The sequence below is a fragment of the Callorhinus ursinus genome, unplaced genomic scaffold (assembly GCF_003265705.2).
Source record: "Callorhinus ursinus isolate GAN/ISIS: 27379988/994484 unplaced genomic scaffold, GSC_fseal_2.0 scaffold3, whole genome shotgun sequence".
Taxonomy (NCBI): domain Eukaryota; kingdom Metazoa; phylum Chordata; class Mammalia; order Carnivora; family Otariidae; genus Callorhinus; species Callorhinus ursinus.
This window is the reverse complement of record NW_027397065.1, coordinates 81,653,254-81,680,617: the sequence shown is the minus strand read 5'-3', so window position 1 is coordinate 81,680,617 and position 27,364 is coordinate 81,653,254. Positions and strand designations below refer to the sequence as shown.

The following is a 27,364-nucleotide window of genomic DNA, read 5'->3' as shown; positions in this document are numbered from 1 at the left end:
GGCTGCTCCGTGTTGGACCCAGGTGGTGCCCGAGAGCCCTCACACTAACAGCACGGGATGCTCCCAACGCCAAGTCAGAAGTGAAATTTTGAATAAAACTGTCACGTTATCACCCTGTGGTGCAGGGATCCCCCAAGTAGCCTTGAAACAGGGGTTTTACTAGTTTGTCCTGTGTTTAAAAATGATTATTATAGCACATTTTGAGCAATACTGTCTCAGGCACAAAATGATATGGATGCTCCTATGAAAAATTGTATCAGATTCTGACCGTGAAACCCTCAAAAATCATAACCATATATTAAAACCCAAAAAAGTCCATACCTGCCCACGTAATTCCGAAGGGAAACGAGGGGGTAGTGAAACCGGAGAGCCCTGACTCAGGCGGTGGCAGGACGTTGCTGGCCCAGGTCAGCCTCCCTGCCGCAGGTGCAGTGACTGGGCCTCACTGACGCTTCCCTCTCCCCCCCCAGCTCTCTGGTGGCTGCGAGCTGACAGTGGTGATCCACGACTTCACCGCCTGCAACAGCACAGAGCTGACCATCCGCCGTGGCCAGACCGTGGAGGTTTTGGAGCGGCCCCACGACAAGCCTGACTGGTGTCTGGTGCGGACCACCGACCGGTCCCCCGCTGCAGAAGGCCTGGTTCCCTGCGGCTCTCTGTGCATCGCCCACTCGAGAAGTAGCATGGAAATGGAGGGCATCTTCAACCACAAAGGTAGGAATCCTGAGGCACGGCTGGCTAGTGCCCACTGGGAATGACCCTGGTGCTTCTGGCCCTGCTTCTTTGTAGCCTTATCCCACGCGCCTCAGGCCGTTATCACTGGCTCTGGGCCTTTCTAATCCCATCAAGAACTGGAGTGGAAACGAGGATTTCACATGTTGCTCAGAAATGATGATTGCCTCATTTCCCAAAATCGTATCTGTTTGGAGAACGAAAAGGGGGCTGTTCTTTTTGGGCCAGTGTCATTCATAAATGGAGAACACAAAGAAGGAAGAAGGTACCGTTCTCCTCCAGGGGATGAAAGCAGGTTGGGGAGGTGGGATCGTATTCAGCTTCTCCTTCGTCAGGTTTTCACATTGTGGATTCTTTATTTTGTTAGTGTTAATCCCAGGAAATCAAGCGTGCAGGCCCTGAGTTTAGCCACGCCTCCTTTCTCTCCTGTAAAGTCTCTCAGAGCTCGCCAAAGTGCCCGGGCTCCCCATGCAGCGTCGGATTGGAGCTGGCCCCGAGGGAGAGGGCGGTGGGCTGGGCAGGGCTCGGGGGGACGGCCGAGGCTGTGCGGTGACTCTGACAGCAGGGGCTTCTGAAAGAAGCACTTTTCCCCTGAAATGACAGGCCATTTGAACCAAACAGCATTGGGCATTCCTTGGTGATTCTTCTATTTAAAGGTAACTGTGGCGAGACTGCTTTTCCGTGTGTGTCTAGATGGGTCCGTAATGGGCTCCTGGCGGGGGTACGAGCGCATGTTTGTCCACAATGTCCAGCGCGGCAGCCGCCGGACAAATGTGGCTGCTCAGCACTTGAGGTGTGGCCCGTCTGAACTGAGATGCTCTGCAGGTGTCAGACACATGCTAGATTTGAAGACCTACCTGAAAAAAACATGTGTAACTATTTTAGAGCTATGATAGGTTGAAATGCTAATAGAGTTCATAGAGTTAAATAAAATGTTATAATTAATGTCTTAATTTCCTGTTTACTTTTTAAAACTGTGGCTACTTAGAAAATTTTAAATTGCGTATGAAGCTTGCTTTGACATTTCTATTAGTGCTGGTTTCATCTCCGTGAAAAGCAAATTTGAGACTTTAAGCCCTTTTGAGAAACATTGGTCATTTATAGCTTCTAGAAAAGTGCAGAATGTGTAGAGTTACCTGCTTTGAACCATATTACGTCACAGTCTTCATTTCTCTGCAACACTGGCAGATGGCAGACTCTTCCAGATCTGGGGAGATGCAATTTGTTTTCCTGAGAGAAGATCACTCTACTCTGCCACATTCCAGTTCTTTTCTATTAATTTTGGAATATTCTGGTCACTCCCTCCATTTGTCATCTGTGCTCTCTTTGCATTCTTCATGACCTGTCTCGGGGCCCTTCCTCTGGCTACGGAGGTGCATTGAGCTCATTGCATTGAGCTCAGTGAGGCTGCACAGGATACAGTTACTGATTAGCTCACCTCATTAATTATGGGCACAACCCTGGTCCATATCCCTCATCAGGGCCTAAATGTGACCTGAATGTCACCCCAGTAAGAAACTAGAAGAATTCGGCTATCATTTCTCCAGGGATCCAAACAGAAAGAGATTTTTCCGATTTTGGCCAAAAGCGGAGGTGTGGATTTTCATTCCTGGCGAAGCTGTCTGTGAGTTTAGAGCAGCAATGGACAACACCCCCGCTGTGGCCCTTCAGCCCTAATAGAGGTCTGCACTGGGCCAGCCCAGAGCACTTCCAAAGTTGCATAACGTATTTAAGTCCTTGAGTTGGAGTTAAAAATAAAGCACAACTTCTCCCCTCGAGTTTCTCACACAGAGGAGCCCTGGTGAGCTTAAGCATGCTACAAATAACACTTGTTCTGAAAGATTTCTTTTTATATGTGCCTTCCCCATGGTGTGTTCTTTGCTTCCTGGTGTTCACAATTGCAGGCTAGCCCAGAGGAAAGAACTATGTATTTATCCCACTTGACTTTGTCCTGAAAAGTTCTTATGGAGGTTGAGTTTTTGCTCGGTTTTAGGTTTTAAGTAGCAATTTGTTGCCTGGGCCTTTTGTCTCTTATTCTGTGACACTCTAGCACCTGAGAAGTTACTCCTTGCCCCTGAGAAACCCCATCATGCTCTTTCTTTAATAAGAGGGTGTATCTTCATTCAGAAAGCCTGTTGTAGATGGGGGCTCAGAAACCTTCTCCATTTTTAACTTCTTTCTTGCATTTTTATTTTTCCTATAATGCAAAGAATCTCTTAAGATTGTCTGTTTGCTTGCAGTGTTAGGACCTGGGCTGTAGATTAGAGGAGGGGAAGTCTTTGGACTCTGTGACAGGCCTCTGCCAGAGTGTCCTGTCCATCTTCCAAGTCCAGGAAATCAGCCCAGGGTGTCCACCTAGGAGAAGAGACCTTCGTCAAATAGGATGAGGATCTGGGAATGAAGCCCAAGAAAAAGACACAGAGACTTAGGGAGCAAGAGGCCACTGCCACCCTGGGAAGCAGGAGGTCTAGATGTGCTTCAGCTCGGCCCGCAACCCTTCTTCTTGCTCTTACTTGCAAGTAAGTAAGAGTGCATGCCACTCTATTGCTCGTATATTGGTGTGTGCGGGGCTGTTGATGCACATGCGTCTGCTACCAGACATCTCATTTTGGGCCCCAGGCTGGGCTTGAAGGATACGCAGCGAGGAGTTACGTGTGGCCCCTTGTCTCCAAGAACTTGGTGCCCATCACTGGTGCATCTCCTCTTGACCGTCCCAGAAAGCAGGTTGTCTTGCCTTTCACATACTTCTCAGACTGGTGAAAGTTAGGGAGTTGTCATTATGTATCTGTCTCTAGGTAGTTTCTTAAATGCCTTCTTCGATCTTTACTGTTCTGACCTCCCAAGCGGGAGGCACATTTATTAATTTCTGATTCCAAAATTTTCTCATCTTTATTGCCCCAATAATTTTTTCATAATTCCCCAGTCTAAAAAACTTAAATTCCCATAAATTTCAAATGTAAAAATCATGCCTATTAAGGTCAGATGTCTGTTTAGTTGTGAATGATATTTTAAAGATTGTGCTGTGGGGTGGCTCAGTCGTTAAGCGTTCTGCCTTCGGCTCAGGTCATGGTCCCAGGGTCCTGGGATCGAGTCCCGCATCGGGCTCCCTGCTCAGCGGGAAGCCTGCCTCTCCCTCTCCCACTCCCCCTGCTTGTGTTCCCTCTCTCGCTGTGTCTCTCTCTGTCAAATAAATAAAATCTTAAACAAAAAAAAAAGATTGTGCCGTGACTGTGAGTATAATAAATACATCATCCAAGAAGGCCCTAATACTCACTGTGAGCACTGCCCAGGTTCACGTGGTCATTTTTCAGCGTTGCCACCATGGGAAATCTGTTGGACAATGAGAGTACTTGAAATTTGTAAGCAATAGGTCTCTCTCTTATTTTCTGTTAAACTGAGTGGTGTAGGGTGAGGTTAAAAATATAACTTACTTAAAATGAACAAGACATGTAATTGCTCCATTTGTTTCCCAAGGAGATCGTATGTGTGAAACTAGTTTCCAGTGTGAACAGTATCCTGTTGAAAATGCTTTCCGTCTCGTGGGAAAGGCCCACAGAGGCAGGTTGCTGGGGAAACAGTCTTTGCAGACCAGCGGCGTCTGTGTTTGATGTTCCATTCCTGCCTTGCTCTGGCTGTCATTCCACCTTCTTCACGGCATCTCCGGCCACAGTTACACAGACACCTAGTACATGAAGGTAGAATTAAGGATTCATCAAAGCCTCCCGCTCACCCAGTCTCACCTGTGTTTGCGGTTTATACCATCTGTGTTACATCAGACTCGGGCTGGGGCCTAGACGTGGAGACTGCGTCTGCGCCCGGTGAGTCTGACTCGCCCCTGGGACTGCCAGGCACGGGTCTCCCGTGCTCCCCCGGGGATCACGTATGGATTTACTGCTCAAGTCGACACCACGTAATTATCTTTAATCTCTTAGTAAATCCACGGGATTTTCCTTTCTTGCTGTCTCAACTTGTAAAACTTGTCACTTTTCTCTATTCATTTACTTAGTCTTGGTCACAGAAAGTAAACAGGAATATCGGTAGTGTTTATTTTTCTGACAAGGCCAATTCACAGCATCCCGTCTTATGCCACTCTAGCTAAGTGATTCAGCTTTTCCCTCTCTTCACAACCCAAGTGACCATGCATGATGGTGATGGAGAGTTTCTCCCGGCGGTCCTGGTGATAGCCCAGCTCGTACACCTGCCGCGGGGGGCACGTGACTGATGCCAGAACCCAGGGCTGGTGGTGACGCCACATGAGTTTTCACATAACATAAAACTTAACCATCTCAGCCAGTGTTCCCTTCAGGGGCATTAAGTTCCTTCACATGGTGTCCCTTCACCACCAACCATCCACCGAAGCTCTGTCCCCAGGGAATGCTAACCGCCCCCCCCCCCGTTCCCCCCCCCCAGTATAATTCTGCTTTCTGTGTGTAGGAGTTTGACTCCTCGAGGGTCCTCACGTGGTATTTCTCCTTCTGTGACTGGCTTATTTCCCAGCATGATGTCCTCAAGCTCATTCGTGTTGTGGCATGTGTGCCCGAATGCGCCTTCCCGCTGAAGCTGAATAATAAATAGTCCACTGTATGTGTAGGCCACATTTCATTGATCCATTCATCCACTGATGGACACTGGGGTTGCTTCCAGCTTTTGGTCCTCGTGAATAATGCTGCTGTGACCAGGAGTGTTCCAGTGTCTAAGGCCCTGCTTTTACTGCTTTGGGGAGTATACCCAGAAGTAGAATTGTCATATGATAAATTTTTTTTTTTTTTTTTTTTTTTTTGGAAAATTTCTGAGCATGCCCACCACATTTGGTTACCTTGTAAATAATGTGTTTCAGACAGACTCTGTTTTCTCCGGCGCCACTATCGCTGCTGGCCTGCCAGGCCCCGCCCCCCGCCCCGGCCCCACTGCTCCTTCCTCTCTTACTGCCGCTAAAGCGCAAATCCCATCATGCCACACTCCTCAGATTTCCTTCAGTGACTGCTGTCGCTCAGAGGATAGAAGCCCGGTCTCCCGACACGTCCTACAGGGCCTTGCGCCGCACACGCCTGTGCACACACACACCCTCCCCCAGGTAAAGGGAAGGGTTTGTCTTACTCCCTCAGCCCTACCTGACATTCTCTGTCCCTTCTTACCAAATAAAAACCCTAAAGGAAGAAAATAAATGTATCCAGTGAGTCTGTGGAGGTGAGGGGAGAACGGAATAAATCTTGGTGCAGTTAACAGTGTTTCAGCACAAAGGCTAAGCTGAGGGTAACCTGGGACAGTCCCGATGAGATGTACTCAGGGACCAAAGACCCACAAGGAAACCCATGGGAACTCACTGCAAGTACTTTTAAAACAGATTTCAGCACGAGCAGTGGGTGCAGATGTGGTGCTAAACTTACAAACATGATCGAGGAAGTCCAGACAACACAGTTCTCAACAACAGGACTGATGAGGGAGGCAGAGAACCCTTCATCACACCGAGAGGGAGTGAGAACAGAGAGAAGGGCCCTGGAGTCGTGGGCCCAGAGGGGAGCTTTGCCTGGAGGCCTGGGAGGGCGGTGGGCTCCCCTGGGATGTGCTCTCAGCAGGGGTCTGCGTGGGCAGATGAGCAGAGTTCATTGTGAGCCACTCTGTCGAGGTCTGCCTTACATCTCTTTATCTGGATATGTTCCATGGGGCCATTCATCAAAGTTCAGAGAAATGGACACGCTTTGTATACCAGAGCTTGCGCCTCAGAATCACTTGTAATTTCTTAAAACAAATGAGTGAATGTGCCCAGAGCCCATGCCTGGAGGTCGGAGCTCCACATCTGATTCTCAGGGAACCACTGACCACAACTGCTAATGTGTTAAATCGGGCTTTGTTTCCCTTAGGGCCCAAAATACGGTGCATCTGAGCCTCTGTCTTTAGCCTCCCTGCCTCAGCATCTGGGCCCTGTGAGCTGGTGGCCCTGCCTGCTTGTGGGTGGCCGCCCTACTACCACCCACTCCCCGGCTTTGGGAGGAGGCCGGGTCTCTCCCATGGTCTCAGCTTCCATGTCCCTTGGTCCCCATTTTGTGGAAGTGAGACCAGGTGACAGGACCTTCGCAGAGGTTTGCGGTCCTGGAAAGGAAGGACTCCGCAGGCCACCAGCTGTGTCCTCTCCCAGGGACCCGAGGCCCTGCCGCCTTCAGTCCCAGCCTGCGCCCATTGTCAGCTGGCCCCCCAGCTCAGAGTGCAGGTCAAAGCTGTTTCCCTCTTGAGAATACAGGCGGGTACTAAGATCCCTCACCCCCATCCACATCACTCCCCTGCTCCCAGGACAGCCTCAGCCTAGCGTAGTGCAGCTGACAGAGGGACGTCTTCTCCTCTCCTGACGGGTCATGGCCTCCTCCTGGGCTCTCCGCCCCCCACAACCGCCACCCAGAAACACAGCAGCTCTACAGAGGCTAAGGTGCCTCTCTAGAAATCTCTGTAACCAAAAACACAGCTCTGCCGTCCGAGGCCTCTTGCATTTCCTCAAGTATATTGGGGATGACTGGGTTTAAATTTGTTCAGCTCACGTATCCCCTTTCCCAAATCATGAAGCACTCTGCCCCAAAGGTGGGTCAAAATCTCCTACCTCTTGTAACTGCTTATGACTTTTAAATAACCTAGTAAGCTCTCAGGAAAATCTAAGGCATTAAAAAGGATTTAGTGTTAAGAAAAAATTTAGTTGACTATATTGTGATTCTGGTGTATTTAGACATTTATTTAATGCCAGATCGCCACTGTTAATCAGAAAACACACCCCAGGCATAGGTGTTTCAAACCTGTATCTGCCCACATACTCTTTAAAAATATGTATAATGGAAGACATGTATACTTTTCCAAAAAAATTAGCTTGGAAAAGAGCAGTTTTGAGTCTGTGAGAACAGCTGCTAATGTAAATCCCTGTGGGAAGACACACTGAGGAACACAGAGCCCCACCAAGAACAAAGACGTGGTCCTTCTCCTGAGCACCATGTAGCCAAGACAAGGTGATCAATTTAAGACCTATGATTAAGGATCGTTTGCTGCGCAGCATGTAATTACGGAGCCGCACAAGTGGGCCATTACTCTGTGAATGCTTCGTGTTGGAGGTATTTTCGTGTTCCAACTTTACATTAAAGTGTTTATGAAAACAGGAAAAAACCATGAGCAGGTATTAACAGTGTCCATATTCGATGATCACAAAATTATATAGATAGCAAAGTCATAAACAACGAATGAGAAAACCGTCTTCCCACACTGGCTTTAAATGGCCAGGAGACAGCGTTTAGGGAAAGAAATATAATCAGGGGAGAAGGTTCACCAGGGAAAGTAGGACGTGCTCTCCTCTGTGTGACTCACAGGCTAGGCAGGGAGTGGCCGCAGGTACGAGACACAGGCATCCGTGTCTCGCTTTCCAACTGCCTCCTCTCCAGCATTGGTACATGTCAGGCTTTACCATTTATTAGACACACTGGGGTTTCTCTCTAAATGTCTTCATTCTAATTAGGGTCTGCAGAAGCCGGGAAAATTTACAGAGATGGTATGTTTGGTGAAAAACCGTTTAAAAATTGTGCGCTGGTTTCCACTAAATGTTTTGACCATGAATAAGTGCTGTCCACGGTGGGAAAAAATGGTGTATCCCCATCGGACTGCATTTGCACTTGTCACCATGATTTACGTAGCAGATCATGGCTCTGAGAACACCTGATAAAACAGCACCTAAGAAAAGGGTGCCACACAAACCAAAGTATGTTTTGGCTTTCGCCTCTGCATTCCTTCCTGTGTTCAGAGAAGCCTGAGATGATTTTGTCATTATGTTCCCAGCGCTAACATTCCCATAAGCGGTGAGGGTTTTCCCAGCTTGGACTGTAGATCCGGATAGCCGAGCTGCCACTACAGGAAGAAGGGAAAATGATGTCCCAGCCAGTTCTGGAGTGGCTGTTGGGAGCACAGGTGCATGACGAAAGCTTCGGTACCGGTTCCCAGAACAATGAACGTGGCTGCAAAACGTTTGCACACAATTCCAGCAACCCCACATACAGAACGTTTTCTAAAGAAGAGAAGAAAAAACAGATTTTAAAACTCACTTGTAGACATTTCGCATCAGAAATTAGATCGTGAAAAGGTGTAAGCTGAGCTGTCTTATTCCCACAATCCCACTTGCCATGTACGGATAACCATTTTTATTATAACGTTCCTAACCTCAACTTCCGATATTTTGTTTGGGAAATACAAACACACACATGCTTGCCTCCATGTTCTTACATAAAAGGTAGCATGTTTTGGCTTTTTGCACTCGGTCATGCCTTGTAGAATCGGCTCCAGACCAGTGCGTAGAGATGCGCATCGTCCTCTGTGACGGGCATGCCGACATCATGTGTGCACGCAGCTTGTCCCCGAGCGGTGCACACGTGAGCCACGCCGCGGTGTCGGCGGTCCATTGCCGGCCCTGCCGAGCAGGCTTAGCCGTGAGATGGAGTGCTCGCAGCCTGTCAGTGGGTTCAAGGGTAGATGCGTTTATGGAAAGCACATTTTTGAAGAAGAATCACCCAAATCATAACTACAACAGAAAAAGTTGTAAACATGCTGTATAATGACATTTGCTTTTATATATTTTTAAATTTTATTAGGAGTCGTGATCATGTGATCTGTACCAAACCCCTTGAGTTCTGTAACATCATTTTACCCACTTAGAAAAAAAAAAAACAAAACACCTAAAACTGTGCCCTTTGAATAAGGTCACTCTTTAAAATCAGTCCTATAAACTAAATCACAAGTTTCTGACTCCAGGGAGGTGAGATTGTGATGGATGTTTTCCCATAGAACTCGGTATAGGAGCATGTAGTGGAATATTAATGTAGATGACATCTCACCGACTTCTGTGTTTTTATTCCAGATTCAGTCAAAAGGGTGCAAATTAGGAGTTTGCCGCTAAATGTCAAGGGTGGTAGTTTCCAGAGAATAAATAGCTTTTTGCGGTGCCACTGTTTTGCCTTCCATTTATGCAGAGCCGCTTATGACTCCACACCACACCGTCATCTCTGAGAAACATCCGTGAGGTAGCACTGTCCGTAGGTTTTCTAATGGGCTCCAGAGCCTCCGAATAATCTCTGTACTTTCTGAAGGATTCAGTTCATCACTAAAATTTCACAATGAATTTTGAAAAATACTGTTTTTAAATACCTCCCCTGTCTAATCTCCTTCCTTCTTTACTGACACTATGGAAGGGTTTTGGAGGGGACAGAAGAGGGGTGTGTAGGGCCGGACGTAATCAGAGGGTTAAGGAGGCTGACCTTTGAACTATCACCCCCACAGCCAGCTCTGTCCAGAAGGAGGATCCTGGCTCCCCTTCCTGGCATTCTGTGTGACCCAGAGCGCTTTAGTGTCTGAGCTGTCAAGGGGAGTTTTAGTGCAGGCTGACCAACAGTGACAGGGATGCTTTGGACAGCTTGGTCATTCCACAAGGCTCACAATTCAAGGGGTCATCATTTTCCCAAAATTTTTCTAGCCAAACTCAGGACAGGGGACCCAACATGTTTATTCTTTGAAGATCCCTTTTGTACACTTAAGAGGACCGTAAACAGGCTCATTTGTCTTGGATGCATGGCAAGGCGGCCCTGGAATCCTATATTATTTCTAATCGTGATGTAGCCCTGTGTGTTCAGTTGCATCTTTTACCGAGTCTGTAGAGCTTTGAATTTACTAGAGGGAAAGAACATTGAAGTGCTGCTGTTCTTAGAGATTAGTTTCCTCCTGTCTCAAAAATAATTAGACCATTTCAGTCCTGGGTTATGGAGCAGATTGTTACCAGACAAGGGAGGAGGGGCGTGTATTAGTCAGCTCTCGCTACCAAAATACCACAGACTACGTGTCTTCAACAACAGCAGTTTACTTTTTCATAGTTCTGGAAGCTACAAGTCCAGGATCAAGGCATCAGCAGGATTGGTTTCTTCTCAGGCCTCTGACTGCCATGTCCTCACATGGTCCTCCTGTGTGTTCGCCCCTGGTGCCTCTATGTGCGTCTAAATTTTCTGTTCTTATAAGGACACTGGTCAGATTAGTACCCACCCTAACAGCTTCGTTTTAACCTAAGGACCTCTTTAAAGACCCTGTTTCCAGCTGTGATTACATTCCGAGGTACTGTGGCTAGGACTTCAACGTACAAATTTGGAGGTGGGGAGTACAGTCAGCCCACAGCGAAGGGTGCTGTTGGAGCCTTAACGACTAACAGTAGGGGCGCCTGGGGGGCTCAGACTTGATTTCAGCAGGTCCTGAGCTCAGGGTCATGGGAGTGAGCCCCACATCGATTGAAATTCTGTCTCTCCCTCTGCCCCTCCCCCAAGCACGCACTTGCGTGCGCGCGCGCACTCTCTCTCTCTCTCTCTCTCTCTCTCTCTCTCTTCCCCGCAAAAAAAACGGCACAGTAATAGCAGAGTGGATGTGTTGAGGGCTTGCAGTATGCCAGGCACTGTGCTTCTTGTCTTTACATTTAATCTTCAGGGTATTCTCAAGGGCAGGATATTCCTGTTGTCGTCCCCATGGTATGAAGAGAAAATAGAGGCACTGAGAAATTAACTTGACCAAGCTGAGTAGGTGCTGGAAAAATGGGATTTCAAAACCAGCAGTCAGACTTTGGGGCTCAAGTTCTTAACCACTGTGCATCCTGTTTCTGCACAAGCTGGAAGGAGCCTTTGGTCTAGGGGAGAAGCTGTAGCCTCTAGAGACAAACTCAGTTGTCAAGACCAGCCATCATTTGTGGAAGAGCTGATTCCAGAAGCCGAGACTGCCTTCCTGGAGCTATATTGTACATTCCTGAGAGGCCACGGCCCCTCCAGCCATCCCTTTGTCTGGGAAGGCTCCATTTTAACTTTCTCATTTGAATTATGGTAATTCCAGTTGTCTTCCGTCACCCAAAGAAGTCATCTTCGTGGGAATCTTTTTTTCTTTCCTGTGGGCCACTTCTCTCCTCTTCCTCCTCCCCTAGTTAAGAACAGAGCTTTACCCTCCATGAGCTTTTTGTGAGTGAATGAATGGAAAAACCATTCCCAAAAGTAAAAATTTTCTCCCTCTCCCCCCCTCCCAAAACAATCAAAATCTGCCGCTTGTTTTTTCTTGAAAAATCTGGGGAAGGAAGCTTCCTGTCCGGGTCTTCCACCCTCCCTCGCTCGGTGATTTTGTGGCCTGCCTCCCACTCTCTCAAGTTTAGCAGAATTGGGACATCGAAGCGTGGATTGGCTCTCAGGGCTTGGCCACATCGCTCTAATTTTTTGAACACTGCTGTTTCTGTTATTTTTTAGGGAACACATTTGTGAGGTTCCCGTCTCATGTTGCCATTCTGCACACCACCCCCAGTGCTGGTGCAAACAGAGAATGTCACACAGTGAGTTAAAGTGAAATGTAAAAAAGGAGTACTTGAATGTGTGTTTTGTTAACCTAAGAGAAAAACTCACATAGTTTGTGAAAAGATAGTAAGGAAAGCAATGAAAAGGAGCCTATCGAATTTTTGGCACCCAAACGGAGTGTTTGAATCCCTCAATAAAGGTGCTTTTGTGGATTGGCAACTGTGCACGAAAGCAGCAGGAAATAATGTGCTGAATGGAGCCCTAAGAGGCAGGATTTAGTCATCCACCCGCTCCCTCCAGAGCAGGAGGTGTTATCTGTGGGCTGAGAAACTGGACAAAATGCCCTTGAAACAGGAGTATCTTTGTGCATGGAACCTGAGCAGCTCGACCCTGGTGGTGCAGCTGTACCCGAGCCAGCGCCTCGGCCATGCTGAGCAGGGGGGAAACACCAGGAGGGAACGCAGGGCTGGGGTGGGCCGGGCAGGAGAGCAGCCCGGAGCTGCACCTGCAACTGCAGGACCACCTGGGGTTCAGGACCCCTGGAAGATAGGCCACAGAAAACCCAGCAGCAGGGTCATGAAGCATGTTTCAAGTCTCAGGAAGACACTAGTAATTGTTAGAGGGAATTATAGGCAATATTCCTCAGAGTTCTGTCATTAGAGTTTCAATATGAAAATGTAGCTGATGCCCTTTTATTACATCCCACCTGTTGTGTTTAAGGTTTCGGGGACCTTTTCATCCTGTATTAGCTGCCTAATTATTAAGGTTGGTGTCCTCTCCTATTAGAATAGAAAGACTTTAGGCCCTTTGCCTTATCTGAATTCTAGTTCTACGAATAGCTTTCTGTTACATGTATTTTTGGTACTGATTTTTAAAGCCCCATTTGTATATGGACCTTTTTTCCCCCTGGTTTTTTGTTTTTTAAGACCTCCTTTGGCAAAAATGACCTTGCTTCATATTTTTTGACAGGTTAATAATAGGCATTTGAACATTGAAGTTCTTATTTTAAATATTTCAGGAATGGCTATCACGGGAGAGGGTTACCTGAAAAGTGTTTTGACCAAAATTTTTCTTTTCAACCAATTTAAATAAAATTACCTTTATTGTCATGAGAATGAGATTGTTATATATTGTCCCATAAATATGCAAGCAAACAATGATTTTATATTCCTTCAGTCTGTTTTTTTCAATAAACCATGGATCCCTTTATTCACAGGTCATTAGTTTGCCTAATGTGTGTCTTTCCCACAAAATTTCTTCTCTGAATTTGCCGATTTTTCTCTAGTAACTTTTTTCACGCTCTCAAGTTCTTTAGCTACTTGTATTTATGTACCCATTACGCTTAATTTATTTTTAAAAACTTATTTTGAAGTAATTTTAGACTTATAGAAAAGCTGCAGAAATAGTACAAGGAATCCCTGGACTCCCTTATCCTAGACCCTCCCCCCATGTCACATGACCCTGGTTCAGGGCTCACAACTTGGAGCCTTGATGCACTTCTGTTAATTACACCACAGCCCTTTTCCAGGTTTTGTTTTGTCTTTCCTGGCTCAGGATCCAATCCAGGACCCATGTCATATTTCTTCTTTTCCAATCTGTGGTAGTTCCTCTGCCTTTTTTTTTTCTTTCATGACCTTAACACCTTTTTTAATGACCTTGACACTTTCAAGGTATTACCCGCCCTTTATTTTGTAAGTTGTTCCTCACATTGGGCTTCTCTAATGTTTTCTCATGACTTAAATGGAGCTCATGCATTTTTGACAAGAATACCACAAAGATAACGTTGTGTCCACCTCTGTGCATATCCGAGGCTAGGGAGGATCCTGACACGCCCCGCCCCATTGCTGGTGGTGGTGACTACTGTGTTCCTCCACCGTAAAAGTTACCGTTTTTCTCTTTGTAATTAATAAATACCTCGTGGGAGGTACTTTGAAACTGTCCACATACTGTTTCCCATCCTGCCTTTACCCACTCATTTTAGCGTCTGTGGTTCTCCCCACTCTGTGCTCTCCACCTCCTGGTGATTCCTGGCTCCCTCATTTCTTCCTAAATTGATTAATTAGAATTCCGAAAGAAGAGCTGTCCCTCTGCCTCACTTACTTAGTCAGTTCTGCACCTCAGTGTGGTCGAGAATCTCTGTTCTTTGGATCATCACCCCGGACTGTTGTTACTTATTTTGTTACTCAAGTTATCCCGGCTTTGGCCATTAGGAGCTCCTCCTGGTTGGCTTCTGTGTGCTGTGGACACACCCCACTATTTTGTGCGTGCTTCTGTGTGCTGTGGACACACCCCCACTATTCTGTGCGTGCTTCCTTGCCTTCTGACACGACAGGATTTTCCCAGCTCATCTTGTGTTCGTTCTCCTTGCTGCGGTCCTGGATGAACCATTTCTCCAAGAAGCCCTGGTTCCTTCTTATTGGGGAATGGCATTAAAAACTGAGATCTGGGTGCTAGGTATGCTCAGGGCCATATGGTATCATGACCTTTAGGTCTTCTCAGCGGACATGTATGTGTCCCTCCCCACGTGCACACACACGCCTACATTCATGTTCTCTGTGTCTCTGAATGTTTGCACATATGTAAAGAAACAGGATTGCAAATCACACTGAAACCTCCCAACTCCTGGTCAGCAGCACAGGGTTCATGCTAGCCCTTCCCCTCTCCTCACCTGTAACCTTCTCTGACGGTGAGACGCCTGCATCTCATTACTCAAAATGTATTTTCAGTCCTCATCTAGAAACCTGTGTTTTTCCTCTTCGGAAAGTGAATTATTTTCTTTACCTAAAATGACTTGACTTTAAAAAACTCAACTGTACTCTTACTGCTGAGCCACACCCCTGTGAGACACACTCTTACAGGTCTTTTGTCTTTGGTTTTATAGTATAGAAGCAAAATACTGTTTTCCCGAGTCACTTAGGAAAAAGTCTTTCCTTTGTGACGTTTTCCTTTGTAATATGGCTAGGTACTCTGTTACTGGGTTTATCTTACATTTTGAGCACGTATTTGTGCACACCCCAGTCCTAGCTGATCTTGATGATTTATTTGGGGGAGAGGTTTGTGAAACACAACCATGGAGCCAGAGTCAGCATTCAGCCTTCTGACAGACACACAGGTATCTCTCATCTGTTCTTCCCAGTACCCCTTGCTTTTGGTCCTGACAGACAGACCTTGGGTAACGTTTCTAAAAACCACTGTCTTGGGCCTTGGAGCTTCACTTTTCTTTGTGACACTTTTAATTATACGTCCAGACATCAAATAAATATCAAAAACTATCAAAAATACCAAATGCCTAAAATGGCTGTCTTCAACCCACCCCTTGTGGTTAGTTACATGTCTGTCTCCTTTGTTGCAAAGCTCATCTCCGTCTGTGCTAGACTGACTTCTCAGTTGCTTCTGATTTCCTTGCTGGTTGCGGCACATCCTCGCCTCTTGCACAGCTGCTCCCAGGAAACTGAAGTCCCCATCCTCTGCCCTCCCGCCTTCCCCTTCCCTACTCACAGCCCCGGTGCCCACCAAGCTTTTTTGTTTGTAGGCTGCTGCAGCCACACTGGGTGTTTCTCGCCTGAACTTGGTGCAGACTCTGAGAGCAAAATCCCGTCATACCACCAAGGTAGAAGTCAGCCTTTGAGTTCAGAACCTACTTCTGGGAAGCTTTTGCCCCGTGGTTTGGGTTTTCTCCCTTTTTGCCTCAGCACCTTACACTTACTGATAACGACTCTTCAGTTGGTTCCGTGCCTGTCAGTCCAGTGAGTTAGATTATCACTCCTTGCAGGTGGGAGTCATGTGGTACCTTGAATATAATTTATATTATATTTTTGTTACCTACTGAACACTCTGTAAGCTCACATTTCCACAAAGAGAAGGAAGGAGGGAATGAGAAGCCTTCCTTCCTTTATTCCCTTACCCCTTCTATGTTCTATTTCTCTCACAGATGTGAACTCGACGTTTGAAGAAGGCAGTTACTGGGGAAATTGTATCTTAGCCAAAATTGTTGTATTTGTTTTTAAGCATCGTTCCCTTTCTCTGTAGTGGAGAACATATATTACCCACAAAGTAATTAATTTCCCTGACAGCTCTTTTTCTTTTTCTTTTTAATAGCCCTTGCTTGGCAGTCTGTATTTTTGGAAGGGGACAAAGTAAAACATTTAATAAAGATTGTAGTAAATGAAACCTTAGAATGTCAATTAACTTGATTTCCTTTAGGACATAATTTTTACTGCTTTTTTTTTTTTTGGAGTAAGAAAGGTTATTTATTCAGTAATAAAGTTTTCATGCATAAAAAGTGCTCTGTGCAGAATTCTGCCTCTTGCTTGGTCCTGGCATGAGTACGCCATCTGGATCTATTACGGGGAAAAACAACCTTGGGCTTTGCTTTTGGTCTTTTGAGAAGAATATGAGAGAAATCCTACTTTGTAGCAGTTTGTTTTAGGGTGGTGTTAACAAGTGCTCAAGACAGCTTGCTTTGGGTGCCTTGGATTTATTCTTTTTTTTTTTTGTAGTTCTGAATTGTATTGAACTGAGAAAGAAATTAGAAGTCTATGCTGTTTTCACATTTTTTACTTTGAGAATTTTTAAAATTTACTTCACAACTAATGTGGGCGGTGGGGGAGGGAGAACCCAAGTTTAACTTTTAAGGAACTGAAAAGACAACATTTTCTCTTAGCAAACAGTAAAACAACACAACATCATTTATGCTATTAGGTTAAATAAAACAGAGATAGAAGAATTATTAATAAGAACTTGGGAAGGCAGTGCGCAATTTTGTTATGTACAGGCTTCAACAAACAACTCCCCTTTAGGAAATGTTTAAGTAACTGTAGACCACATTACAGTTTTAGATGTGTGAAGAATATTCCAGGAGCCCACCTCAAAGCAGGCGATGGGCCATCACAGTACAGTTTGGAGAGCACTGCGTGTGCTTCTCGAGTTAATGAGAAACAGGAGAGTGCATACACTTCCCTAGAAGCTGAAAAGTCAGACTTCATGATCGTTAAACAGTGGAATATCGCCTACGAAGCCATTGTGCTGTGTGAGACAGGAAGGGAACACAGGGACACTTTCAAGGAAAGAGTCCAAATTGGTGTAGTCTAAAGAAACTATCCAATTTCCGAAAAGGACAAAAATGAGCTTTTAGGATGCTTTACTAAAAACGCCTTTACAAATCACAAGTAAAGATTTTTATTTTCACTGGCCTGCCTGGTGGGAGATATGTTTCTAATAAGCAAGGAGTGACATTTTAGCACAGTGATGTAACCAGTTGGCTATAGACCGAATTGCATTGCGTTTCTTTTTGTTATCAAGTCCCATCAGGAGGCACGATTTGTTGTATGTCTCAGAGAAGACCTCCATCCAAACGTACACAAAGCCCAAATCAGAAAGCCTGGCGCGGGGAGGGCGTCCGTCACTTGACATTTCAGTGCATCAGGAAATCGCAGCTTTGCCTAGTGCAAGAGAGGAGAAACATCTGGCTCACAGCGCGCCCTCAGAATTTTCTTGAGCTCCAATTAGAGTCACTGTGGTAGAATGTAATCCACGGCGTCTGGATATTCCCACATGTGAAACCCAACTGCAAAGCAGCGCTCAGAAGCAAGGCAGAGGAGTCCCCGCCTGCCCGCCCGCCGCCGCGCCCGCCCCAGCCTGCTTCGCCTGCTTCTGAGTGCCTGGCTCTGCCAGACAGGGGGTGACTTTGGCTGCTTGTGGGGACAGAGAGGGTGGGGGTTCCGAGCCTGTCGCCTCCAGTCAGCTCAGCACCCGCCATGCCGAACGGAATTAAGCCAGTCGAGGCGCTGGACTCGCTCTCTGCCGTCAGCTCTGCCTACCGCAGCGGCGGGCCGCCGGGCACCTGCAAGTACTGGATCCTCGACCTAGGTACCCACGCTTCCTGCACATGCTCCCTCCGGCCGGTCTCTTGCAGAGGGCTGCTGGGGCAGTGCTGCATGCTTTGAAACAAACGTTTTGTGCTTTCATGCTGAAATGTGTTATCTGCTGCCCGCCTGGGAGAGGGGCAGTGGGGGGCTGTTCGGTGGGGGGGGGGCTCTCGGAAAGGGACGAGAAGCAGTCGTGTGGATTGACTGCATGGCTGTAAGGCATTCTTAACATCTGGGGACTGCTTTTGATTATCCTTTCTTTCTTGTAAATGGCATGTAAACAGGCTAAAGTAATCTATGCCACAAATTGCCTTCTTAGGATTTTAGTTGGTCTTATGTCTGTTTCAGGTTTAATTGGGGGCAGGCAGTTCAGACTATTCCAGAAAACAGCAGTGTCCGGCATTGATGTTTAGATTCTCTGTTTCTTCTCTTAGGAACTGAGGCCATATAATAAGATAATATAAGGTTATGCTCCCACAACCACCCGCGTATATTCAAGGGAGGGCGTGTGCCAGGCTCTGGCTTTACACACACAGCTAGACTTAAGGCAAGGAAACGTGATTCCCGTAAAGGTCAGTTGAGAAGTAGAGAAATTCCATGTTGAGGAAAAGGCAATAGGATACAAAAGAATGAAGTGAGGGGAAGAACGAGGTCTGCAGGTCTCCGCAGAACTGGCCTGCAGCGCTCCGGAGGAGGCTGGCTTTCCAGCAGGCACTTGCGACATCTGTCCAGAGTGTACAGCCATTAAAGTGAGTCTCCCACTAGGCCGTCTCTGGCACACAGGCAGGGCTGACTTCTGCCAGGATTTCGGGCCCGGCCTGGTGCACTTCGGAGGTTTGCCCCCACTGTCGACCAGCCGTTACTCACACTGGGTGCTTCAGAAGTGGGCAGCCAGGGGGACCCCCCAAGGGGACCAGGTGAGGCCTTCTGGGCACTTCCAGTTTATTGTGAGCTCAAGAGAGAAGGGATGAGGTGGAGGGACCCACCAAAGAAGGGGAGGTCGGGGGAAAATGGCAAAAAATGTGCTTTTAGCATCTGAGGGGAAGTGGCACTGTTTCCATGTTTGTTCATGAAATACCAGAAGAAGACAAGCAAATTATCTGGTTAATGGGCCCTGGAAGAGATAAGTGGTGACTGCGTGAATATTGAATTTGTTGGTATAAACATTAATTTTATAAATATTCTGTGTAGTTTTTGTTCACAAAGCTATCAAGACATTTCTAAGTCACTGACCCTAACTTTTATCATATTTACGTTCTGTTAAATTGTTTGAGAATGGCCTTCCTCTCTGGCGGTGTCCCGGCTGGCACGTCCGTTAGTGACACCGCACACTACGCGTCCCACACCGGCTGGGTGAAAGCAGATGATCCATGAGGTCTCTTCAGTGAAAAGAATAATGTCTGTGAAGGAAGAAGAACAAGTTGGTAACATCAAAAGTCTGATTTAAAGTCTGAGCTGCTCAGTAGCCCTGGGTCTTGAGAAAATTACCTTATGTCTCTGGACCTCATGTCTTTGTCTGCATAAGGGGAGTAGCAGTAGAATACCCCTCCCAACATAGCATGAGCACCGCCGAAGCTTAGACCAAAATATTTTAATGAACAATTTTACCAAGAGATAATGGATTTCAAGAAGACATAGCATTCTTTTTATAGAGAGAATCTGAATCCTAGTGTTATTTTAGGTCCTTAGGAATTCTTCTGAAGGGACGTTATTTAACTTTTTAAATACTGGAGGATAGTTACACTGTTCTGTCATTTCCCCTAGATAGAGTTTTGTTCTGGCAGTTCTGAGACGATAATGGAAAGTCCAGGTGATGTTATCCAAGCTGTCACCACAAAATTTTTAAGCTGTCACAAATTTGGAAAGAAATTGATGTCCACTGGAATTTTCATGGGAAAAAAAAAATCTAATCTCTTCACAGTAAAGGATAGACGAGAGAAAGCAAAATTCTGATTCTTTTTTTCTGGAGAAATATGACTGTCCATCTCTTCCCAAACCTTCACAGCAATTCCAAGACAATTTCCAGAATACCATGTAATATGAGGGTAATATTTTAATACATTTTCATTCTACTTAATTAAATTGATTATGCGGAAATAGACGTACATCAGATTGAAAAAGAAAAATGATTTCACGTAATACCCAAGAAATAAATCCCCAAATAACTTTAAAATACCCAGCAAATGAGAGAGAGTGATTGCAAAGCTGTTCTTTAGACCCCCAAGCAGTCTGGGGGTTCGTTTATTGAAGTACCTTGGGGAAAAGCTGTTTTTCTGCTTTCTGAGATAGGCACTGAAGCATTCTCCTTCAAATGCGAATTACTCTTGCTTGGAATAATCTTCATGAAAGCCTGTTTTATGTGCAGACCTTGCTATTACCAGTAACTTACACAGCCATAAACCTGGAGAGTTTTACTGCAAAGCAATTGTTAGGAAAAGAACTCAAGTTTTAGGTAAGGTCAAGAACTATAAATTATTTTTTAAGACAGTTCCAGTGGGAGAGCCCAGTTACACTGATAAGATAGAGGAACTGTTGAATTTGTTCTCATTCTGAACTAAGTATACCCTTTTATAGGACACATGGAATCTATTCCAGTCCTGTACATAGTCTCCTAAGGAAAAGCACAGTGCAGTGGTCCTCCTTAACGTTACACAGATGGACACACAAAGCGAACTGTGTGCTTTATCATTCTCCTTGAACCCTCTTCAAATCTTGTTTCTTTTTTGATGAATGTGGATTCTCACCAATGCAACTTTTGTTTTTATAAATTAAAGGAAAACATTTGAAAGACTTAATGCAGGGAACATACAGTGTGCACCTGTTCTGAAAGTATGCACGTGGGCTCCCAGCCCTGCCCACTGCTCAGCAGGGATGCCCGTGCACAGAACATTCCGTTTCCTGTGAGTAAAGGAAAACCACCAAAATGCTTAGCACAGCACTGTATTGTTTCAGCTATGAAAGCCCTTTCACACAAGTTACTGTGCAAACTAAATTCTATCTGAAATCTTTTTTGCTCTTTAAGTATTTTTAAGTGAGTCAGAGTTTAAGACAGGATATGCATGATAATACAATGGGAATAGTGTCACTGTAGAAGTCCAGCCACCAGTCTTCTGTCCTCGCCAACCCCTACTGGTGTGACCTCGGCTAAGTCTTTGTGAATCACGCTCAGCTGCAATTTCCCCACCTGCGTGCACACACGTACGTGCACACACACGTGCACACACATGCGCGCGCACACACCTGCTTGCTGCTGCTACGGTTGTGTTTTCTAAAAACTACATTAAAGGCTATTTTTTCTTTGTGAGATTAAAAAAAGCCCTGCAATTTAAAAAATAATTTTGTTTTCTTTTTACTAACCAAAGATGTATTTGTCAGTCTGAGCTTCTGGTGATAGTTTCAGGGAACAAAAATCAAAACCGTGTGAACACACTGGATTTATATGTATTTCCAGCCAAAATGTGAAAAAACGTAAAATTATTTGGCCTTATTTAGGGTGGACATGAAATTTTGAAGTATTAAAACTTCGAAGTTAATATTAAAAACAGACTGAAAAGTTCCCCCAGAGTCCCAGGTTAGGAGCCTTCAGTCGAAATGACCTTTCCTGGCTCTGGAATCCTTTCTTCTCTCTAGACAAGGAGCAGGCCCCCGCTCTTCAGCTGTGATCTCTCTTTGCTGTGTGCTCTTTCTAAGCATGTTTCTTCAGCCAGACTTCAGGATGAACACAAATTTATGGCTTTTTATTCTGAAGAATTTCCTCCAGGTGCTCAAAGTTGGCCTCGTGATGAGCGAGCAAGTCCATAAACCCAGGGTAGGCTGCCTGGGTAGGAGTGCGGGGGTAATGAGCCTGGGAATTAGTCCATGGAGACTCCCCCCATTTCCTCTTCCAGTCTCAGAGGACTGGCTGGGGGCACGGGGCGGGGGGGCGCCCACAGCACAGATGCTCCCAGTCAGTTTTTACAGGCTTCCCATCAAACCACCGTACAAATGCGAGCCCAAAACATAGTTTCTCTGAAACTCTACGCTAATAGTAAAAAAAAAAAAAAAAAAACAAAAAAAAAAACGGAAGGAGCAGCGGAGGGAAAGAACACATTGGCAGATAATGTTGGGGCACATTTTCGTTTTCTTCTAGTCTTTTCCTATGTGAAATCACACACATTTTACTCCTCCTTTGAAAATTCGACCCTGAGAAACCGTCTCAGTCCTATCCATTGTCCATTTTCTCAAACGCCTGGCTGAAGAAGGTTTCTCTTGTTAAAATTAAGAACAGGTCACACCATCCTGAAAACGGACCTGCACCTGGCAGCATGATAGGACCAGAGTTGTTCTGTCCCACGACGCAGCCACAGCCACCGGCCCGAGGCCCGAAGGCCACCCCCTCCCTCTTCCATCTCTTGAAGTCGCGGGGGTCTTGTCAGCCGTGGCCCCGTGGCCCAGAAGCACACGGGAATGAGGGAGCCTCTAGTAACAAGAAGGCAGTGTGCCTGTTGTGACGGAGAGCTAAGGAGAGCTCAACACTGAACGTTCTCCCTTTGTCTCTCTGCCACTGAGGAGGAAGCCAGCCCACGGCGCTTGCCCCCGCTGCTGCGCCCCTCCCGGTCCGTGCCATTCTGTCACACGGGGTGCTGATGAACGCCAAGGACAGGGTTTGTGCCGTTAACTGGCGTTCGTAGCAGAGGCATTCTTTTCATTCCCTTTGACCCTGAGCTGGCTTTTGTCCCCTCCTGGAATAACTCCAGGCCTCCCTTCCTTCCTTCCTCCTTTCTCCCTGTGGATGCTCCGCTGCCCGAGCTGCCTGAACAACAGGCCGTGGGCACTCTCGGCAGGAGGCGTGCGGCTTCTTAGAAAGCGGCCTGTCCTGAGGAGGTTTTGCCTCCAGTATTGGAGACGTGAGGAGCTCCAAATACAGTCGCCCTGACCCTCTTTTCTTTGTGTTTTTTGGCTTTTGTCATTGTTTTGCTATGTAATATCTGAGGACGGGAGTGGGCAGTTTTCAAGAAATTACAGACTGGTCATGTGAAAACTAAAATTCAGTGCCATTCAGTTCTTGTAGGGCGGTGGGGGTGGGGGACGTCATAACATCAAATCAAAGTTTGGGATTGCAGCCCCTTAACCATTTGCGTGCTTGGAAGTGGGTGGTAACAATGGGGACTGCTCAGTACACACACCTTGGGCTTTTGGCCTCCTCGACTGTGGTTAACATTTTAATCCCAGTTTCCAAGTGCTTAGCTTTAAGTTAGAGCAGCATTTTGCCTTTAGGTAGAGGTATTACTAAAACATAATTATGAAAGAGATTCCTAACTGGTTTGGGCTTTATGTTTTCTTTATTTTTGAACCAAATGACCAGGGACTCGAAAATATAATGTACTAGATATTTGCTTTGTGGTTTGTGGCGGGGGGTGGGGACCCATCCATTTCCTCATTCTCCAGGGCTGTAACTCTTTCCAAATTAATACTCCACCCCCTTGAGACTGAAGCTTCAGCTAACCTGCTGTTGAAGAGGACATGAAGAGTGATACTGCTTGGCAAGCTCACTGCAGAACATTCCAAGGCCATTTTTTTTTTCTTCCTACTGCTATGTAAAATTTAGTATACGGTTATATGAAATGAGTTATGTGGTTCTATGAAAACATACGTTTGCATGGCTTATAGCATATTTTGGTTAGGTATGTCCTTAGGCAATTCAAGCATTTTCTAGAGTGTAGGAAAAAGGCTTTTGCATGTTGGCATTCTGGATCCAGTCTTATTTAAAAATAATAAATTTGTGTATGAACGAGGAGAAATCTGTCAGCACCTGCAACAAATCAATCATGCAATTTAAACCACTAACTACAGAATGTTCTTTTAAGCCATTTTGCATGGGAGTGTCTTTGTGTACCTTCTGCTTCATTTAGAGACATTTTCAACTTTTGGGAAATCTATAAATTGCCCCCTAAGAAAATCTTTGGTTTCTTCTGTAAGAAGGTAGGCTGATTTATTTCATTTTTTTCCAACACGTAATCAGACGTTAACCAAAAGCATAAACGTTCATCATAAAGAATATAGTGCAAATGTAAGCTTCCTTCAAATAAGATTAGATCCTTCACTGCTAACACTTTGTGTTTCATATTAGGAACATTTATACCCATGGGTTAAACATTCATGTTCCTTAGCAGTCTTTGAACCTCTGAAAGGCAGAATCAGACGAAGGGAATGTTATGTGAGCATCACAGGATTGCTTATTTCCCCCAAAATTAGCTTTCTATTCCCTTAAATGATGATTATCTATTCAGGACAATAATAAATGCTGTGTTGCCCTGGGAATAGCTTCCCAAATGAAGAAATTAAGAATCAAGAACCCATTATTTTATCTCAGAGAAAAACCTCATTATCCCTAAGTCAGCGGTATACTAAATACTAAGTAATCTAGTAAACACATGATATTTGTTTTTATAATAATCTTTCTTTGTGTAAGTGGTAGTCATCTTAAGCTTGTGGAAAGAACAGCCATTTGACTTTTGGGGAAGACAGAGGTTCTCAGCTTCTGAAAAAGCCAAACAAATAGAGGAGCATTCAGAAGTTTTCCTGCTTTTGAGCTGTCAGCAGACCAGGGCCGAGAGCAGCATGCCCCAGGATGTCCCTAATCGCCTGCATGGTGGTGCCGGGTGGCTGTGCACCCACATGCAGGGCCCTCTCCTGCAGACCCTCCACGGAAGCAGCCTGGTCTGGGGCTTATAGCTTCTGTTTACGTGTGTAGAGAGAGCAGTAGAACCAGGTGAGGTGTCAAAGGCCCCTCTGCCCCGTCGGCCCCTGCTGCCCAGGACTTCACACGGAGCGGCACGATGGGGCTCTGTGTGCGCAGGGGGGCCGCTTGATGGCTGGAGAACTTTCCGTGTGAGTGCTGATGCTACACGGCCTTTCATTCTGATTTCCCAGCCAGTGTGTGCTAGAGAGCCATGTACATCAGGAGAGTAGGGGCCAGGCTGGAAGGTGTCAGAAAACTCTGGTAGACATAAACGTCTGCAGCTTGCAGGATTTGTATGTGTTTTTCTGGTCTCTCTCTCTTTTTTTTTTTTTTTTTGCAGTTTTTTCAAAAACTGTCTTTTTTCCATCCAGCAAGGATATCTTTAAACATCTGCTTTTGTCCTTGTGTAAAAGTCAGTAATGAGCCCAAATCCCCTCCCTGTCCTCACTGGCAGGATGGCTCCTTGGGGATTTCTTTTCCCCTGTGACACCGTAGGCTTTTGGTTGCAGAAAAGTCTGCTGTTCGTCTCCCAAAAAATATATTTCAAGAGCTAACTCATGTAAAAGGCACAGAAAATGTCCCTGTTTTCCGGAGAAAAAAGGAATATGGGCTAGAAGCTCTCCTCCAACAAAGCCAGCATTTGTCTCGGGCAGAGGAGGTTCACATAAAGAAATAAGCCCCAACGTAAAAACGGGGTTTAAAAAGAAGACAAGCACTCTCTCACAACATAGTTGGGTTTTATAACAGTGGGGTTTTCCGTGTGTGGATGTCTGCCTCAGGCGAGCGGTCCACCCACACGTGCCCGGTTCTCCCCCACCACCCTGGAAGGGGGTGTCAGATCAGCAAGGCGCACCGTAGCATTCCACCTTGACCATCCCTGTGCTTCCCTCTCCCAGTGTCCCGGTCTCAAGATATGACGGCTGCCTAGCTCACCTCTTCCTAGAAGCCAGCAGCCTGGTGATGAGCTGTCACCGGCCACAGATCTACGTGTCCCTAGAGCATTCCTGATCCAGCCAGTGAGCCAGGGCCTTCTTTGTTCAGGGCATGGATAACTCCATTCACTAGATTTGTATTAAATTCCTTACACTGATCCAAACTGATCCATCCTTTGTGTTCTCCACTATCAAAAATTACTCTATTATTTCATTTCTGAGGAGTTTTCGAATTTCCACTTCAGCAGTATGTGATATCCTGTTCATCTGATTAGCCAAGCAAAGGATTATGCCATCTGCTTTCATTTTTAGTTAGTTTCTTCGGGTTTCCTTATTGGAAAGTCAAGTGTTGAAATTCACGTGGAGAAAGATCTTTAAGATGAGACACTTGCCTGACTAGAAATTCTGACAGGTTAGCATTCCCCTCCCAAGAATGAATTCGAGAGGGAAAATGATGCTTGCAGTTCTGCATTTGTTGACGTAGCCACATTTTCCAGTGATTAGTAATGTTTTAAGCGTTTTCAGAAACCACACTAAGAATAAAGAGCATTTAGAGATTTCTCTAAGAGTTAAAAGAGCAAAATTTGCACGTGCGACTTCCGTTTGCATGCCTGTCTGGTTGGATAGAGGTTACAACCCTTGTGTCTCTGTTGCTCCGCGTGCTGTGTGGTGGTGAGAAGCCATTCTCTGTTCATGACCTGACTCCCTAAGCACCTGACAGGGACACTGCGCTTTCTGTCCCCACACAGCCTTGCTTTCAACCTCCACCAAGAGAAAGGTTGGAGAGATTGTTTCTCTTCGAGTCCAGTTGTTTCTAGTTGAGTCTGGTGTTAATTGATGCCAGTGATTACACTGTGTTCGTCCATTCAGGGGTCCCCTGAGGTGGGCTGCTAGCGAACACTAGTGTGAATTCGTGGAAGGGGGCTGCACAGGGAGCGGTGAAGCTGCTGGTCATTTATGTGCATTTTCTCAGGCCGCGAAGACCATGTGTTCTTCATTAGAGCGCTATGCTGGACCTCTGGGTGAATCTAGGGATTATTTAAAAAAAAAAAAAAACTCAGGAGTTTAATCTTTCTCTTCATGTTTTCTGTGTTTACTTCATCTTCGAAAGCAAATACAGAGCTCACATTTTTGCATTAAGGACTCCCCTTGCGAATTTGCTTCTGTTGTTGCCACAGTTTTCACTCATTACCATTCCACAGACTGTAGTGCTGCTCAGTACCTCTCTACAGCTTCTGACTTTTTAAAAAGATTATTTCCTGTGTTAACGTGAATTTGTGTGACAGTTACAGGCCAGAGTGAAACCCTGGGAATGCGGGACACCGGAACATAGGTGTGGGGGGAGGGGGGCAGCAGATAACGGACTGAGGGTGCGCGTCCGCTGTGTGTCTCGACCCCCAACGCACCGTTACGAATGCTGATTCACATAAAAGATGCGCGGAACGTAGATAAGAGTGAGGCACCTGGAAGAAGTCAGCCAAGAAAAGTTCTCAGCTGCGTACAAATAGCATATAGACTTAAGTTTGGAAATACATCATAAAAGTACTTGCTCCAGTGTTCTGAACCGCCAAAAGTGTAACTCTGTCCTTGGGCAGGTCAGTTTCCCCTTCAGTACGTGAAGTTCCCCCCAATAACACCCGAGCTTCGTCTCCCTCGTCATTGTCGTAAATTAACATGCTTCGCCTGTGGAGGTCGTTGTAATCGCTGTGTGGCGCAGAGATGCAATCCCTAGAAACGCGCCTGGGAGAATAATTTACTGATTAGCTCACTTTTTATGTGATCTTCAGGAGG

General features: G+C 45.9%; 1 protein-coding gene across 6 annotated transcripts in view; it reads left to right on the top strand.

Annotated features, from left to right (window-relative positions):
• Positions 1-27,364, top strand: part of TRIO (trio Rho guanine nucleotide exchange factor) — a 337,626-nt gene that overhangs the window by 261,133 nt on the left and 49,129 nt on the right. For all 6 annotated transcript variants that reach the window (XM_025867461.2, XM_073891080.1, XM_073891081.1 and 3 more), the window contains one exon: positions 471-714. In XM_025867461.2, coding sequence (XP_025723246.2) covers positions 471-714 — 244 coding nt within the window. The remainder of the gene's footprint in view (positions 1-470; positions 715-27,364) is intronic.